The sequence below is a fragment of the Hypomesus transpacificus genome, chromosome 13 (genome assembly GCF_021917145.1).
Source record: "Hypomesus transpacificus isolate Combined female chromosome 13, fHypTra1, whole genome shotgun sequence".
Taxonomy (NCBI): Eukaryota; Metazoa; Chordata; class Actinopteri; order Osmeriformes; family Osmeridae; genus Hypomesus; species Hypomesus transpacificus.
The window spans coordinates 2,052,872-2,072,228 of record NC_061072.1 but is presented as its reverse complement, the minus strand read 5'-3'; the positions used below and the strand labels follow the sequence as shown (position 1 = coordinate 2,072,228).

General features: G+C 43.4%; 1 protein-coding gene across 6 annotated transcripts in view; it reads right to left on the bottom strand.

Moving 5' to 3' along the window:
* The window catches only part of plekhm1 (pleckstrin homology domain containing, family M (with RUN domain) member 1), a 59,730-nt gene that overhangs the window by 38,370 nt on the left and 2,003 nt on the right, over positions 1-19,357 (bottom strand). For 3 of the 6 annotated variants that reach the window (XM_047032296.1, XM_047032301.1, XM_047032297.1), the window contains 2 exons: positions 16,111-16,202; positions 15,314-15,403 (listed from right to left, as the gene is read on the bottom strand). In XM_047032296.1, the coding sequence (XP_046888252.1) occupies positions 15,314-15,367 (54 nt within the window). In that variant the 5' untranslated portion in view covers positions 15,368-15,403; positions 16,111-16,202. Of the gene's footprint in view, positions 1-15,313; positions 15,404-15,485; positions 15,704-16,110; positions 16,203-16,324; positions 16,370-19,357 lie in introns of those variants that run through there. The other 3 variants (XM_047032295.1, XM_047032300.1, XM_047032298.1) reach the window with 3 other exon arrangements.

Sequence of the window (19,357 nt, the reverse complement as noted above, 5' to 3'; positions counted from 1 at the left end):
AAAATTCCCTTCCATGACAAGTTATGGCACACCAACCAACCATTTTGAAGCATGACGAGTATGCTATTCTTTATAGCAGCAACCCAGTCATCCCATTGTCCCTTTTTTATGTCCCATTTATAAATAGTAGGGCTGTGTCCCCACTCAGTCGACTAGTTGATTTTCTGGTCAATATGTTCTTGGTCGACAAAGATTTTTTTAGTCGACCTGCCGTATGGCAGTGTGAGATCTGTGTCACCATTGCTGAATTAAAGAAATGTTCTACAGAAATTGTAGATTATATTGTTTAAGACAAATGAAGCTACTCAAAAATATATATTTAAAAGAAAAGGTGTTTTTGTTTTTCTGTTTGTTTTCCTTTTGTTGATCTGTCCTTTGTTTTGTTTTTTGCACACGACATGAGCACAATTGTCTGCCGAACCACAAACTCTGCCATAGCCTACATTGTCTGTGTTATTAGGCAAAATGGCAAAGAAATCTGGTATGGCAGCATTTCATTTACAGTACATTTACTTTTACAAAGTACCGGGTGACTCAAAAAACGTTGAATGCAAACTCTGCCAACAACGGTTTATTTTTCATAGTTCGATGTAGCCTACCACCTGAAAACCATGAGTTGGCCTACTTCGCTCATGCTAACATGCGCTGGGTAAAATACCCGCAAGCTGAAATGAATTTTAAAAATGTGTGAGTCACACAAAAGAGGCAGTGTGGAAGCTGAACTGCATCATCTAACAATGCTAAGAGCTGAAATACAATGCGGAAGAGAAGCTGAAAGCTGAACTGTTAAACTGTAGTAGGCTAGTAGAAGAAGTAGAATATTCGTTTAAGTAGCTGAAATTATAGAAACAGAATTACTACTCTACCGGCAGTTTCAAAAACGTGTTCCTTATACTTTCTCTGAAGAATTTGTCACCAGATTTGCATTGGTCTCTATGGGGCAAGAGTTGGACTTACTCTCGCTTTCGTGGGGCTCTGAACAAATGTGTAAGTCTGTTGGATTCCACAGACAACTGTCTACGACCCTTGGGCGGAAATCCCGGGGGGGACAAGAGCCCCCCAATCCTGGAAAAAAAATGTTTCCCCCCCAACAAATCACTGTAAACATAACTATTTAATTTCAATAACATGAATAATATGCATTGAAAGTGATTTGCTGATTATGGACACAATGGCGCTTTTTAAAGTTTTAAATGATTGCAAACCCTGCTCTTGGTCCCATAATGGTTTGATCCACAGCCTCAGCCCTCAGCAGTGATGCAGGTGCATGTGTGAAAATCGGACGTTATCTGTTTGTGTCGTTGGTGGCTGATGTCCAGTAAGTAGTTGTAAGAAAGGATTGGTTTGACAATTTATTTCTACCACTCAATACAATAAAACATTCATAACTTTCACCATTTTCCCTGCATTGGTCACTATGTTAGCTAGCTAAGTAACATCACCAGCTGTTTGAATTAGTCAGAGAGAAGCTAGCAATGCAGTAGTTGTGTTCCTTATCTGACAAGGTTGAGTGTCTACTATCTGAAATGCAGGTAGGCCTAGGTAACGTGATATTAATCCAGTTAATCGCACCTCAGCGATTTCACTATGTTGGCAAGGTTCACACACACTAAGCTAGCTGCATTTGCATAGCTAGCAAACAAACCGATGGAGCAAACATTAGCTAGCACCTATTCCATTTGGCGTCGTCAAAAGATGGAAACCTTGCTATCGTCAATTTATTCCAAGATCAGCACGGATATTGCAGTTCTTCGAAATCCATTTGGTTAGCGATACTGAACAGAACTATACTATATTCTACCATTGTCATAATTATCTTAAATGGTCTCGTTGCAAAAGCTAAATCGTCTCTAGGGACTTTGAAGCACCTGTGTGCCGATCTGGAGTAAACTGGCGATAGCAAAGATGATGGCAAATACCACACAAACGGAATTGGGGCTTGCTAGCTCTGCAAATTCAGCTATTCTGGGAAGCCAGCAAATATAAAACCAAAACATGAATTATATTAATATGACAAAAGGTTGGAATTTGTGTTGTGTAAAGGGTGAACTCACACAGCTGTCAATCCAATCCGTTTCACCTTTCCTAACTGTCTAGCTACCTGGTAGATCAAAGCCTATTCTAGAAGAATGGCAATAAATGATAGAAGCTCATCTCCTACTGTAAATAACCTGCACATTGTGTGTGCGGCTAGCCTGGCTGCCAGCCCAACTTCTCCCCGCCCACAAAAAAATTTGGTTGGGAAGTTGGGTCTGGAGGGTCTCGTATTGGGGACAACTACAGAAAACCAGAATCGGGACGGACCAATGAATTTGCCAGGGCGGCCTTTATACGATGATGGACAGATGATCAACAGTAACGTAATCAACAACGTCACGAAAGAGCGCTTGGGGGCATTTGTTTTACGAGTTCGGTTGAAACACGGCCCGTAGTCACAGCCCAACAGAGAGTTTTCAGACTCATATTATATATGACTAGAATTATGAGTATGACAACGTCAGGCTAGTGTGCGGCAAGCATGGTAGAAGAGTAAATTTTTTTGCAATGCTGGCAGACTAGAAATACTTTTTGAAACATATTTCGAAGCTCTAAATGTTTCAGTCTGCACTCTCCCCACTGGACAAATTAAAACTCAAACAAAATAAAATGCCATGTTTTTTGACGTTAAGTTCCACCCGTTACATCTATTTTACCGATTTTATTTGACCGAATTCTGCATTAGCAAAACACAAAAAGTGGATCTCTACAAGATCTCTACAGACCTTGCGGCTAGTTTAATGCTTAACACTTGAACGGGGGCTTATTACTTGAAAGAGGAATTATTTACTGTGTCGTCTCAGTTACACTATCAGGGCTTTGGAAAACTGTGACTTGCTCAAGTAGGCAATTCAAGCAGCGCTGCAAGACCCAGTGAAATGTTATACAGCTAGCAAACGTTTCATGTTCACACAGGAAAAAACAATTTAAGAAATTTGCATTGCCTTCCATTCTGTTTCTGTATGTTTAAATGCATAATTTTGTATTTTTTTACTTTGAAGGGCTAATAAAAGGGAAACATTTTTTTTACAGTATATTGTGATATTATAGCGTTTTCACCTGGAAACCGCAAAATATGAATTTTGGTTCATATCGCCCACCCCTACCTGACACACGCAAGCTAGGGGTAGGCCTGTCGCGAAAGTCAATATATTGACTTATCGCACGGTATATGGAAATGAGCGCAATCATTTTTGGTGCTGCGATATATTGCAACTGATCATTTTTATAATAACAAATAATGATTATATAAATGTTTACATAAGAACGAATGTCACCAACATTTTAGTCGATCCCTCTGCCTCAGTCATCTTTTCTGCTTTCTGTGTCGAAAGCGTAGGTGGGACTTGCATCTCCACACACACAGAGCGGACACCGACAGGTGAAGAGAAGGCGTGAACTCACTATGTTATAAAGTGTTCAGTTTCGTGACATCTACAGCTAGTTAGGAAGTATAAGTAAAAATGGACTTGGTTTCAAAGCCGCAATCTTCAGCTCCGGTGTGGGAACATTTGGTCTTTAAGGCGAATGAGATGAGAGCCAATAAACGTGAACGAGCCGGTATGTAAACTCGCCTTGGGGGGGTCATTATGTAATCAGTGGCATAACATTGACTGAAAATGTAAATTGACGTGTGTGCAATAATATCGTTTATCGCAATACATTTTGGTGCAATATATCGCACAAGAAAAAGTAGTTATCGTGACAACCCTAGCTAGGGGAGACGCAGACACATCCAAGGCTTTCTGAAAAGGGTGGGCTGACCAAGCCCCCACCCACACTCCTTGGCCTAGTAGCCATTATGTGGCTAGTCTTTTTTCTTTTTCTTTTTTATTTACTTTAAACTATAGAATCTGCAACATAAAAGGCCATAGTCAAAATATTGTTTCAAATGTTTTTCTTTAGGTAGGAGATAAAGGACCATGGGCAATAAAGTGCACAGCAAAAAATTAAAAATACAAATCTGCTCTTTTGATCAGCCTTCATAGTGAGTACTGATTTGAGTATTTAAAATGATTATCGGCCGATAATGATCGGCAACCGATCGATCGGAGCACCCTTAATATTTATCACAATTTTATCATTTACAAAACAATGTGAAAGCTATAAACACTTAGACGTTATGAACAAGATAAACAAAAACTTTAAAAAACTATGCATTTCAATATGCATTATAACTTCTAGCGAATGCTAGCTTGTGTTGAGGTAGTTACTGTCTACACGCAGACCAAGTCTGTTCAGGTGGTAAAAAGATTTATCGTATTACCAGACTTGGTAGACACCTGTTTACTACACAATTTGCACCGAACATTGCTCTGCTCTGTCGGATTTCAAAAAGCCTTCTAAATAGCTGAAGAAGACGAACCCTTTTTATAAATAATTTCTTCATTGGAAGTTGCTCCCAGGGTTTTTCCTGCATAGAGAATATTTGGGCACGCGCCTAAGCCATTTTTCCGAGTGCCTATGATTTTTTTTTTTTTTAAGCTGTGTTCATCACGCGTGCAATTCATGTCAGCGAATGTGTTCTCAATAGTATGTTTCAAGTAGGCTAAAGCCAAACCCCCGTTCTGTTTGAATTAATAGTAAGCTAATCGAGTTGACAAGCGTGTCTTCTTGTCTGATCAATACGCAACTGTGAGGTGCGCGAATGGACAGAGCGGCCTGTAAACTGTCGTTCCACTTCGGGGACCAGCCCGACGTTCACAAATGCACCTGTACAAATGCAAATTCCACTCAAAATGCTGACAAAAGTTTGATTAACGATTTCCAACGCAGCCTTGGTATTCTTAACCTGGAATGATAATATATAGTGTAGGGCTGCAACGATAGTCGACAACTTCGCCGATAATTTTCTTTTTCAACAAATATTTCTGTTGTCGACAAATAGTCTGATCTCATAGGACCTATTTTAAGTGCCTGCAATAACATGATTTGACCAGTACGGCGCTGTAGCGCTAGACTAATGCAGGCTCCCGTATGATATCCAATAGAAGAAAACAGCTGTAAACATTTTAGAGTGTAAACGGGCCTGAAAAAGTATTGTGTGGGAAGGTTTCACCAAAGATCCAACTAAAATGACTCATGTGTGCAAGGCTGAACTTGTTTTCCATGGTAGCACAACATGCATGCATGAACATTTACAACGAATGCATCCGCGCACGAGAGGAGATGGAAACGGCAAGAGGTGAGTGTGCTCAAGCTGGATGGCTACTTAGCTACACCAGTTGATAATAACAAATCACGCAGTATTTCACGGATATTAACACCGTAGCAACATGTCCACAGACAGCAGTTAGACAGTTCGGTGTATACGACCATTGTAATGAGACAAACAAAAAGCCAGTCCAGAAATTATACTGTTACTCACTGTTTTTCACTGAACAGAACCCTGTTGTCTTCCCAACAACAAAGAGATTTGTTTACATTCCTACTTTTTTTGTCTGTAATACAACTGACTTACTTTTGTTTATTTATCTTTTATATACTTTAGAGCAACATGATTAAGCATTGTTTCAATCATGCATGGATTTTTCTACAATTATGTCTTGATTTTCAAAAATAAAATAAACGACCCATCCAAAATAAGAACGTACCGGGTGGATTTTTCGTGAAAAAGAAATGAACGTACCGGTACGTTTATTGGGGTGAAAAGAGTAGCTACTCAGTGTATTTTAGTGGGCGTAACAGCGTTTTTGATTTAGGTTGGACACAATTGGACAAAAAAATATGTAATAGCCTGTTCAGTTGGCTTAAAATGCAATACATATATTTTTTTCAAAAGCTGAAGTGATTCCTTGGTTTTATTTAGTAGTGAGAATAACTATGACTCAATGTTTTAACAAATTGCAAAAGCTGAATAATTGTTCAAAGCTTTCTGATCGATCAATGAAAAAAATTGATGATTAGTCGACTAATCGATCTAATAATCGTTAGAATAATCGATGATCAAAATAATCGTTTGTTGCAGCCCTAATATAGTGTAGGCACAAAGAAAATAAAAGGAAATTGCAAAACACCTGGGAATAAATACATCAGTATTTACTGGGCATCTGGAATACCGGAAGAATTATCGATGGGCCGAAGCACTTGTGGGCCGGAGGGCTTATAGTGCCTTATAATATTTTTTACTACTAATAACAATTTCTGCAGAAGATTGAGCGACACGGTTGGCCAGCGACACGGTTGGCCGGCCCCCCTTTCCCCCCGTTGGTCTATTTCAAATGAACGTCTATGCCCTAAGTGCCGCTTACACACAACAGTGACACACAGTTTGAAAGCTAGCCGTTGGGAGTTTTTCCTTGTCTTCCTTGAGGGTTTAGGTTGGTTGAGGGGCAGTTGTATGGGCGCATGTGAAGCCCTCTGTGACATGCTTGCGTGTAAAAAGGGCTATACAAATAAATGTGATTTGATTTGATTTAGCTAGTAGCGACAATATAAAGATGGCAAACCAGGCCAAGAAACGTAAACGTAATTACCTTTACTAGACAATGTTTTACCACTTGAAAAAACGGCTGCTTGTTTGTTTTACATAAAGCTCAAATCAGCCCAAAAAATCTACGCGCTTGATTAAGCGTGGAAGTCCCTAACTAGCATCACATCAGGCACAGAAGTTGCATGCATGAGCAGGGAGCTTGCAGTGGTGGCGTATACGGGACCGGTTCTGATGGGCCGGTCTGGATCAAAGTCCAGGGCCTATTTTTACTCCCAGTATATATATATTTCTTTTTTTTTGGGGGGGGGGGGGGGGCACCGAAGACCCATTTTGACCCAGGAAAAAACCCTGGCTCCCTTGCCATGGCTGTCGCTGCTCAGCAACAAGATTTTTCGCGGTTAATATTACTCTTTTCCCCAAATAAAAGTACCCCCGGAAAATTGCCAAATCAACACGCAAACTGTGTCCATATGCTATCAAAATGTGTTCCTGCCAGTGTAAGTGTGCATGTTTTGCTGTCACTATCAATCAGGAATAGAAATGGACAGCAAATATACCATTGCTAGGAAAAAACGTCAACACTTTTAGTTTGGAAATACATAATCATTGTTAGAAAATAAAAAAATAAAAGAGGCTGTTCGGTTACAAATATAGTACAAGTACTTTTCCTCAAACAACTTAGTCGACATGACTGCAACATGAAAACCACTAGCAAACCAAGCATTACTAGGAATATACCTCAACATTTGGAAATACATAGTTATTACAAAGTTAAAAAAGAGGCTGTCTAGTTACAAACATACATGTACTAGTAGGGCTGTCCCCACTCAGCCAACTTTCTGGTCGATATGCTCTTGGTCGACTAAGATTTTCTTTTAGTCGAGCTGCCGTATGGCAGTGTGAGATCTGATTCCCGCTTGTGTCATCATTCCTGAATTAACGAAATGTTCTACAGAAATTGTAGATTATATTATTTAAGTCAAATAAAGCAACTCAAAATATATAATTAAAAGAAAAGATTTGACTATTTCCCCTTTCGTTATTCTGCGCTTTGTTGGGCTTTGTTGTTTGTGTTTGTATTTTGCACATGGCACGAGCGCAATTGGCTGCAGAACTAAAAACTCTGCCATTGACTACTTTGTCTGTGTTATTAGTCAAAATGGCAAAGAAATCTGTGGTATGGCAGCATTTCATTAAAGTACCTTTACAAAGTGTCCATAACGAACACCATGTTGAAGCATAAAGGTGTCCATATGTGCACCTGGCACCAGGACACCCGAGGTCTCAGTTCGATGATCGAATGTAGTCGTGTCGTCGGACTTGGGGCCACATGTCTTGGACACTCGGGTGAGGAGAGGGGCGGAGCTGTCAACTGATCACCACCTGGTGGTGAGTTGGCTTCGATGGTGGGGGAGGACGCCGGTCAGGCCTGGCAGGCCCAAACGTAATGTGAGGGTCTGCTGGGAACGGCTGGCGGAACCCTCTGTCAGAAGGAGCTTCAACTCCCACCTCCGGGAGAGCTTCGATCATATCTCGGGGGGAGCCGGGGACATTGAGTCCGAATGGGCCATGTTCCGGGCCTCCATTGTTGAAGCGGCTGACCGGAGCTGCGGCCGCAAGGCGGTCGGTGCATGTCGCGGCGGTAACCCTCGGACCCGGTGGTGGACTCCGGAGGTGAGGGATGCCGTCAAGCTGAAGAAGGAGGCCTATCGGACGCTATTGGCTGGTAGGACTCCAGCGGCAGCTGATGTGTACCGGCAGGCCAAGCGGAACGCGGCTTTGGCGGTCCCGGAGCCAAAAACCCGGGCATGGGAGGAGGTCGGCAAGGCCATGGAGAATGACTTCCGAACGGCTTCAAAAAGGTTCTGGACCACCATCCGGCGACTCAGGAGGGGGAAGCAGTGCTCTGTTAACACTGTATACGGTGGGGATGGTGCGCCGCTGACCTCGATGGGGGACGTCCTGGATCGGTGGAAGGAATACTCCGAAGACCTCTTTAATTCCACCAACACACTTTCCGACGTGGAGGTAGAGTCTGGGGATATCGGGGGGGGGGGGGGGGGGGGGCCTTCTATCTCTGGGGCTGAGGTCGCCGAGTTGGTTGAAAAGCTCTGCAGTGGCAGGGCCCCTGGGGTGGATGAGGTCTGCCCGGAGTTCCTTAAGGCTCTGGATGTTGTAGGGCTGTCTTGGTTGACACGACTCTGCAACATCACGTGGACATCGGGAACAGTGCCTGTGGACTGGCAGACCGGGTATGCTCCAACTTTAGGGGGATCACACTCCTCAGCCTCCCTGGGAAAGTCTATTCAGGGGTCCTGGAGAGGAGGGTCCGTCGGATTGTCGAACCTCGGATTCAGGAGGAGCAATGTGGTTTTCGTCCTGGCCGTGGAACAGTGGACCAGCTCTATACCCTCCGCGGAGTCCTGGAGGGTACATGGGAGTTCGCCCAACCAGTCTACACATGTTTTGTGGATTTGGAAAAGGCATACGACCGTGTCCCTCGGGGGCTCATGTGGGGGGTGCTCCGAGAGTACGGGGTATCGGATTCCCTGATTGGGGCTGTCCGGTCCCTGTACGACCGGTGCCAGAGTTTGGTCCGCATTGCCGGTAGTAAGTCGAACTTGTTTCCGGTGAGGGTTGGACTCCGCCAGGGCTGCTCTATGTCACCGATTCTGTTCATTACCTATATGGACAGAATTTCTAGGCGCAGCCAGGGTGTTGAGGGGGTCCGGTTTGGTGACCTCAGGATCGGGTCGCTGCTTTTTGCAGATGATGTGGTCCTGTTGGCTTAATCGGGCCGCGACCTTCAGCTCTCACTGGAGCGGTTCGCAGCCGAATGTGAAGCGGCTGGGATGCGAATCAGCACCTCCAAATCTGAGGCCATGGTAATCGACCGGAAAAGGGTGGAGTGCCATCTTCGGGTCGGGGAGGAGATCTTGAACCAAGTGGAAGAGTTCAAGTATCTCGGGGTCTTGTTCACGAGTGAGGGAAGAATGGAGCGCAAGATCGACAGGCGGATCGGTGCGGCGTCCGCAGTGATGCGGGCTCTGCATCGGTCCGTCGTGGTGAAGAAGGAGCTGAGTCGAAAGGCGAAGCTCTCTATTTACCAGTCGATCTACGTTCCTACCCTCACCTATGGTCACGATCTATGGGTAGTGATCGAAAGAACGAGATCGCAAATACAAGCGGCCGAAATGAGCTTTCTCCGCAGGGTGTCCGGGCACTCCCTTAGAGATAGGGTTAGAAGCTCGGTCATCCGGGAGGGGCTCAGAGTAGAACCGCTGCTCCTCCGTGTCGAGAGGAGCCAGCTGAGGTGGCTCGGGCATCTGATTAGAATCCTCCTGGACGCCTCCCTGGTGAGGTGTTCCAGGCACGTCCAGCTGGGAAGAGGCCCCGGGGAAGACCCAGGACACGCTGGAGGGACTATGTCTCTCGGCTGGCCTGGGAACACCCCGGGGTCCCCCAGGAAGAGCTGGTGGAAGTGGCCGACGAGAGGGAAGTCTGGGCCTCCCTGCTTAGGTCGCTGCCCCCGAGACCCGATCCCCGGACAAGCGGCAGATGACGGACGGACGGACCTTTACAAAGTACCGGGTCACTCGAAAAACGTTGAATGCAAACTCTGTCAAAAATAACGGTTTTATTTTTCATAGTTCGACATTGAATATGATGTAGCCTACCACCTGAAAAACGTACGTTGGCCTAGCCCTACTTCGCTCATGCTAACGCGCTGGGTTGAAAAATGAATATGCCTATTATAAGATCCAAATCGAATGACATTATCTTCTCCGGCCAAGACAACAAAATATTTCTCTGTTGCACCGTTCCCCACTTTAACGCAAGTTTGCATGCTGCAAATTCAGGCAGTGATAAGCACTCTCTGATGATGTGCATGTTAAACAAACAATATTTTAAATTTAGTACCATCTGCATTTGGTTACAACAGGACTGGTGATACGAGTCTTATTATTAGTAGGCTTTTAGCGGCTGAATATGCAATGTCCAGCTGCCATTGAGTCAGATCCAGGAAATGTTTGTGCGTTTCTTTTGTCTTTTTTTTTGTTTTGCGTTTCAAATTTCGATTAGTCGATTGTCAGACGTTTTAGTCGAGTCTTGGTCGACCCAAAAAATCTTAGTCGGGGACAGTCCTAGTACTATCACTTTTCCTAAAACAGCTTCGAGTCAACATGAAAACCCCTATCAAATAAAGCATTGCTTGGAAAATACTTCAATGCATGTAGCTTGGAAATACATAGTTACAAAGCTGTCAAATAACAAACATGCCATGACTACTGGTATACCTCAACAAGTTATAGTAGACACGACTGCCGCGCAGCACAATTGCAGGTGCTGTGATGTTTCTAATGACATCATCTCGCAGCACCTCATATTCCGCGGCATACAATCCTGCACTTGCACCAGTACTAGTTACACCTTCAAAGTAGGGTGGCAGTAGTAAAAACATAAACAAGGCTCCATGTGCTGGCTACGTCATACATACGCTGCTGTCTACATTTACAGAACGACAGTTAACACATAGGAGAAACATGCCTAAACATCAGACGTCGATCAACCCAGAGCACTGGGCAACGGCACAGATAATGCTAGTTCTGCCGGGCACTCTTCCTTGACATCATTTTTTGCTCCGAACACAACAACAGCTGATGATTAAAAAACGGCTGCTGAGCTGACCAAATTATATAGTTTAATTTCTATTACAATTGAAATCGGTTTTTTTTACCATTTCAACTATTCCCCCCGCCCCCCCCCCCCCCCCCCCCCCCCCAACAACTTTTGGTGTTGTCCTCCTTTTTGACCCAAGTTTCCTCCTTTTCAGGGTCATACTTCTGGTCACCCTACTTCAAAGTATCACTGACACGACAGCAGAAGACTAAAGGTAAATGTCTTTTTTACTTTACTTGAGTTCGCAAATATAAAAAAGTATATACCAGTGTTTCCCCTATGTTGATTTTAAAATTTCTGCCGCCACGGTATCAGAATTAGAGCTGTACAAAATTTTAGGCCGTCTATCAGCCGTGATTGTTAGAGCGCATGTCGGAGAATAGCACAGACGCGCTTCACAGCGCAGGTGAGATTGCGCGTGTGCGTCCTTGAGAACTGAAAGTCGTATAACTTATGTTGTCAGTTCATTTAAGCCTGTTATTGTATTAGTCTATAGTTCTTGCAAATTTAAATTAAGTTAACTGGTGATTTTCGTTGTTTATATTCTTCCCCTGCTTGCGAAATTGCACGTCTGTTGATTCGATAGTGATTGCTGCCCTTGCTCACGTTTGTATTTTAGGTGCATTATTATGCTTAAGTAACCTAGTTTTAATGAATAAATAGTGTGTATATTGTTATTATTTGCTACAGAATGCTTATCCTATCAAGATCAAATGAAGCAGACAGTGTACATACTTCCCAGTGGCCTACCTTAATGTGTAGGCTAGGCCACTGCATTTACAATAAATTGTTACGTCAATTATTAACTGGCAGCATTTATGCCATTTAGAACATACTGTAAGGTATCTTTAAGTATGCTAATATTATTTCTTTAGGGGAAATAGGACGAAAATATGTGCAATATTACATTAGCTATTATACTAGTACATTAAGCTGCTCCGAAATATAGGGTTAGCACTTTGTTTTGGCCGGGGGGGGGGGGGGGGGGGGGGGGGGGGGGGGGGTAGACCTAACCTGCCCCCACTGCTAAAAAAAATCCTAGGGGAAACACTGATATACCCAGTTGTATTTGACGATGAGAGGCTCGTGTCTATAGGTTGTGACTGTCATGCAAGTGTGCTGAATGGGAACCGTTATGTGAGTGTAGTAGCTACAGCTAACATCAGAGCCATAATGAGGCTCTGGCTAACATTTGCTTCTTGGACTGACAACCTTCAGTTGGTAGCTAACGTCGTTAGCTAATGTAAGCTACTTGCCAGTAGTTAGCTAGCTAAGGTAGTTAAAATGTTCACATCAAAGGGTTCAAATTTATCTTCCCTTCCGAAAAAAATGCATGGAATTTTCTACAATTATGTCTTGATTTTCAAATATAAAATAAACGTACCATCCAAAATAAGAACGTACCGGGTGGATTTTTCGTGTAAAAGAAATGAACGTACCGGTACGTTTATTGGGGTGAAAAGAGTAGCTACTCAGTGTATTTTAGTGGGTGTATACCATTCCTACGCAACTTCCTGCTGCATCACTGAAATTAAATGGACTGCTCTTCCTCAGGGTTTCCCATAGCACTTTTCAGTCAGGACGACCGCCTAAACAACACACTCCTGCCACCTTAACTATGTTGTTGTCGTTAAAAAATGTATAATATATGTATCGCGATATCCGCCGTGTTACTCTGTCCGGTTTTCTCCCTTCCATTCCAAACCGTGACCAAAGCCAGTCCCCCTTCTATGCGGAACGCATTAGTCTATCGCCCCACCCCACCCCCTTAACTAACACATTTTCTGCGGGAAACTCTGCCGTTCCTAATTATTCTCTATCGACATTATTGAAAATGAATTAATGCTATGATATCTTTATTGAGGGAAGTCATTACTTCGATAATATTTTTTATCGATTTATCGCCCAGCCCTAGTTAAAAGTATGGTTTGGAGTTTGTTAGCACAAACAGCTTCACTACTATTTCTAGTTTATAGCCTGTTCTCCCATTCGAAAATTGCTGCAGGGCAGTAGAAAAGCTGCAAGACACTGAATGCAAATGCCACGAGACACTGTTGCAAGAGACTTAAGAGACAGTTCCACTGCTGCAAGACACTGGTAAAATATGGAAAGTCGAATGTGCCAAAACACGAAATTTAACGGCAGTGTACAAGTTACGGGGGTGTAACAGACATGGTCTTGCTCCGTCAGAAGGCTTTATGGACAATTTGTTCGTCCCTGCCTGGTCTCAAACACGCCACCTCTGAAGTGCTAAGCGCAACCACTACCAGCTACGCCAAAGAAATGCTAGTTTCACCGATTCACACCGGTTACATACAGGTAGGGCTGGGCGGTATGACGGTATATACCGTCCAACGGTAGAAATGTGTCTACCGGGAGAGATTTGGCTATACCGTTTCAACCGCGGTATACTTTTCAGTGTTTCCCACACAGACTGATTTGTGGCGATGCGCCCCAGAATCCACACCGGCCGCCAGTATTGCGTTTCGTTATTTTTTGGATTTAACACTATTTAGGTTAAACATGCAGCAAATTATTTCAGCTGCATTTCCTTTCCCTGCTCTCCCTCCGTCTCTCTGTCACTTACGCGTCTTTCTCACATACATAGTCACAACGTTACAAGCACACGTTAGCAACATTCGCCGTTCTAGTAAGACAGACAGCTATATCAGCGAGCATTCAGCATTAGCTTAAGATCTAGGAAAGTTCAGGCTACTTTTCGCTAGGTACCTACGAACATGTCTTAATCGAAGGTTCCCCTTCATTCTTTTGGTGAGAAGTCTCAGGAGCTACTGTAGCTACTTACCCGGCGTCATGGAGCCGACCAGTTAAATAGTTATTTAGCACGAGCGTTGCTACTTGCACATGCAGAAATTATTTGTTTGTGGTTGATTTTGTGAAGGTGTGAATAATTTTGGATGAATAATTAATATAATAAAGTTCTGTGTAACAAATTATTAAAGAAGGAATTATTTTAACCCCCCCCCCCCGTTTGTCTGAGGGCATTACGGATCCGTATTGCGCTGTGAGTACTAGGTCACCACGCGGATGGCTTGACTGCACATCAGCCAATCGGAACGCTCGTACTAGTAACTTTGAGTCTTGTTTTTAACTCAAGTGTTGTCTCATGTGAGGCAGTTGTTTTTGTTTGTAATAAATAATCAAGTGTGATGATGAAGTACGGTATGGTTATATAGTACAATTTCTTAATTAAATTGACCATATTTACTATATCAATTACTATACCGTGATATATACCGTAACCGTGATATAAAATCACTCATACCGTGATAGGAGAGTTTGGTCATATCGCCCACCCCTACATACAGGCAACACATTTTGCCGTGCTGTTTTAACGTTGTGTGTGTGTCGTCTACACAAGGATGTTAAATTTTGGGTTTTGGCAAATTTGGCTTTCCATAGTAAAATGTTGGCAGTGCTGTCATGTGCCAGTGGGAGCGCTGGTACGGTATGGTCAAGCACACTTCTCTAATTTGAATATTCTAAAACTGGTTGTTCCCATCCTTGATTGTGATTGGCTATATCGCGTTCCATGCCGTTGTAAAATCCAGCATAACCTTACCGGTTGTCCTCGTATATTTGTTTTAACATTCCATACTACTACATAACGAATATTTCAAATAAAAAAACACGGCAAAGGTGTCCATCTGGTTGTTACGTGGCAACGATTTATGTAGGAACTATACTTTGTAGTGGCGGAAGAATTACGGTTTATTATTAAACTATTTTGTTTCTAATTGTTTTTATTTATGAAACCATATCAAATATTTGTAGTAACAGCTTTAGAAAACCAATAAGCCCCGCGAGTCCGTGTTCTGCGCTGATTTTAGAACAGGTAAGGGGAGTTGTTAGGCACGACGCGCAGTGCCGAAAACCCCGTGTGTTTTTCAACGCAAAACACAGCCTCTTGGGGCTTATTGCTTAAATAACTCACCAGTGGGCTAAGTAACTCAGTAAACTATACAGTACATTTTGTAGGTATTTTGATAACCTCATAAAACACTAACCTTTGACTTACTGTTTTTGACATGCTTTTCTGATTGTCCGTAAACTTTCCAAAAACAATTTACAACAAATACACTGTACAACGTGTAGTAAAGAAATAAGTTGTCATAAATTCTCAGTGTGAAAAGTCAGATTTACCAGTTTGACATCTTTCGCCTCTGGCCCCGTATCTAGGGTTTGTGTGGCTAGCATTGTGTCTCCAGAAATCTTCTAGTCCCGCATTGCAAACTGTAATAAACAAAATAACAAAGTAAATAATCAGACAACTCCACAAAACAAAAACTCTTATTACGTAAAACTATCCACTCACGTTACAACAATGTTCAGCATAGCCCGTAACGTACACGAAACAAAATGATATTTGACTTCGCTGGAAAACCTAAACTCATAAAAATGTAAAACTGGATTAACTTGATTTGTTGCCCCCTGCCATAAATATACGGCTTGTTCCGTGATATTGCTTTGGGTTATTGTCAGTGACAAAATCAGTCACGCAAAGTAGGCTACTGAATGTTTTTTTGGTCGACTGTAAAGGAAGTTGCTAGCCATATACTTCCTGGAACATGGGTACAGTACAGTGACTACTAATCATGGGAACAGTGTGTGTGTTAAACCAAGGCCGACATCTGAACGTGTGACTCAAAATTGGAAATATTATGTCTGGTACGGAGCAGCCTCTATGCATGATAGAGTTCTAAGACTGAAGATAACTCAAGATCTCTTTCAGCAACTGTCTGTTGCACAATTTAAACTGTTCACGGCATATAGTCACCTGAGACTGCATCACTGAATTCTCAATAGAGCCAAAAACATACATTTAAACAATGAGATGGCTGAGAAGATAAGCTAACGTTAGCTAGCAAACTTCGTGTTTGTGAAATGAAAAGGCTTTCCTAAATGTCGAACACGACCCACCAGGCCATGCATGCGCTTACCGTTTTGTGACAGCACCATCAAAATGGCTCGCCAGTTAGCTAGCAAGCTAGCTAGTTTTCGATAAGTCTCTTCAAGACTGTAGACCTATAGCCTAGAACACACAATTCGGAATTCAACTACAGAAATAGAAAATGTAGCCCCAGTACAAGCAGGTAAACTGTTCCAACCATAGATATATAAGCTATATATATATATAAACACTACATGTCTTACGGCGGAGTCTAGAACGTCCGCACATGGCGGCCATCTTGCTGCAGTGACGGTGAACTCGCTCACCCATAACATTGGGTTGGTGCTACATGTACTTTTTAATAACCACAACTTGCTCAATTTTCGTCAGATATGTAGTTATACTTCTATTCTATTTTTTAATTTTTATTATTATTATTATTTTTTTTTATTATTATTATTATTACATAATTATTCCTAAGTATGTAGTGGCATAGCTACATCTCTGACGTTGATAACAAACCAAACCGTTAAAAAATCGGTTGAAAATTGAGCAAGTTGTGGTTATTAAAAAGTACATGTAGCACCAATTCAATGTTATGGGTGAGCGAGTTCACTGTAGCAAGATGGCCGCCATGTGCGGACGTTCGACTCAGTTGGCCGGCAACGCGGACGAGACATCTAGGCTGGGTTGCACCAACATGGATTAAATTAATCCTGGTTTAGAGGTAATCTAGGGTTAGTAAATCTATGTTTAAACTGGTTTATAATTAATCAGAGATGTGTTGCACATCTTAATTTTAACTCTGGATTAGCTAAACTAGTTTAAACAAGGATTAAAACGGGATTAGTTTATGTTCAATGTCCGCCATGATGGATTCCGACGAAATGTAAACAAATTCACAACTTATGTTTAACATATATGGAACTAAATAGCCCTAAATGAATGAATGCACTCTTTTTCCTAAACTAGCTGCTTTTTTGCCTGGGTCTCAGGGTTCAAAAGTGGAGTCATCAGGTATGGGCGACATGCATAGCCATTGTCCCCCACTAGGTGTCCACGGATCTCCCCTCTCTCCAGCAGTGCACAAAGTTGACTGTTGTCAAAGATTCGGCTGTCATGTGTCGATCCTGGCCATCTTGCAACAATGTGTGTGATCTGGGCCTGGTCATCACACACAACTTGGACATTAATTGAGCAGTAGCCCTTTCGATGCAGTTCCCCATTCTCACCACCTGGGTTGGTAATGGGAATGTGGGTGCAGTCGATAGCCCCAATTACTCCTGGAAAACCTGCTCTCCCATAAAATCCAGCTGTTGTCTCTCTCCTTGGTACAATGTACTGAGCCTTTAAACTTGCAATTGCCTTGGACACTCTGCTGACAATTCTGCAGACTGTGGATTTATGACACGCAGCTGTACCTGTCGTTCCCTCCGACCGATCCGGGGATCTCAGCTAGGATTGAGGCCTGCCTCGCAGACATCTCCGCCTGGATGACTGAGCACCACCTCCAGCTGAACCTTGCCAAAACGGAACTTCTCATCATCCCGGCCAAACCCTCCATCTCCCATGACCTCTCAATCACCCTGGGATCTGCGACGGTGACCCCCTCATCCTCTGCCAGGAACCTTGGGGTTACCATGGATGACGAGCTCTCCCTCACTGCCCACATTGCTGCGGTCTCCCGGTCGTGTAGATTCACCCTCTACAACATCCGGAAGATCAGGAGATACCTGTCTGAGCACTCCACCCAGCTGCTTGTCCAAGCACTTGTCCTCTCCAAGTTGGACTGCTACAACTCGCTGCTCGCCGGTCTCCCATCATGCGCAACCCGCCCTCTTCAGAGGATTCAGAACGCAGCGGCCCGCCTGGTCTACAATCTACCCAGACGCTCCCACGTTACCCCACTCCTCATCTCCCTCCACTGGCTACCCATAACGGCCCGCATCAGATTCAAGACCCTGGTACTGACCTTCCGAGCAGTGAACGGGACTGCGCCGACTACATCAAGTCTCTCCTGCAGCCTTACACCCCCACCCGCCACCTAGGTTTTCTTCAGACAACCGCCTGGTGGTCCCACCTCTCACAAGCTCTTCTCCTGCCTGGCACCCCAGTGGTGGAACGAGACACTGTTGCAAGAGACTTAAGAGACAGTTCCACTGCTGCAAGACACTGGTAAAATATGGAAAGTCGAATGTGCCAAAACACGAAATTTAACGGCAGTGTACAAGTTACGGGGGTGTAACAGACATGGTCTTGCTCCGTCAGAAGGCTTTATGGACAATTTGTTCGTCCCTGCCTGGTCTCAAACACGCCACCTCTGAAGTGCTAAGCGCAACCACTACCAGTTACGCCAAAGAAATGCTAGTTTCACCGATTCACACCGGTTACATACAGGTAGGGCTGGGCGGTATGACGGTATATACCGTCCAACGGTAGAAATGTGTCTACCGGGAGAGATTTGGCTATACCGTTTCAACCGCGGTATACTTTTCAGTGTTTCCCACACAGACTGATTTGTGGCGATGCGCCCCAGAATCCACACCGGCCGCCAGTATTGCATTTCGTTATTTTTTGGATTTAACACTATTTAGGTTAAACATGCAGCAAATTATTTCAGCTGCATTTCCTTTCCCTGCTCTCCCTCCGTCTCTCTGTCACTTACGCGTCTTTCTCACATACATAGTCACAACGTTACAAGCACACGTTAGCAACATTCGCCGTTCTAGTAAGACAGACAGCTATATCAGCGAGCATTCAGCATTAGCTTAAGATCTAGGAAAGTTCAGGCTACTTTTCGCTAGGTACCTACGAACATGTCTTAATCGAAGGTTCCCCTTCATTCTTTTGGTGAGAAGTCTCAGGAGCTACTGTAGCTACTTACCCGGCGTCATGGAGCCGACCAGTTAAATAGTTATTTAGCACGAGCGTTGCTACTTGCACATGCAGAAATTATTTGTTTGTGGTTGATTTTGTGAAGGTGTGAATAATTTTGGATGAATAATTAATATAATAAAGTTCTGTGTAACAAATTATTAAAGAAGGAATTATTTTAACCCCCCCCCCCCCGTTTGTCTGAGGGCATTACGGATCCGTATTGCGCTGTGAGTACTAGGTCACCACGCGGATGGCTTGACTGCACATCAGCCAATCGGAACGCTCGTACTAGTAACTTTGAGTCTTGTTTTTAACTCAAGTGTTGTCTCATGTGAGGCAGTTGTTTTTGTTTGTAATAAATAATCAAGTGTGATGATGAAGTACGGTATGGTTATATAGTACAATTTCTTAATTAAATT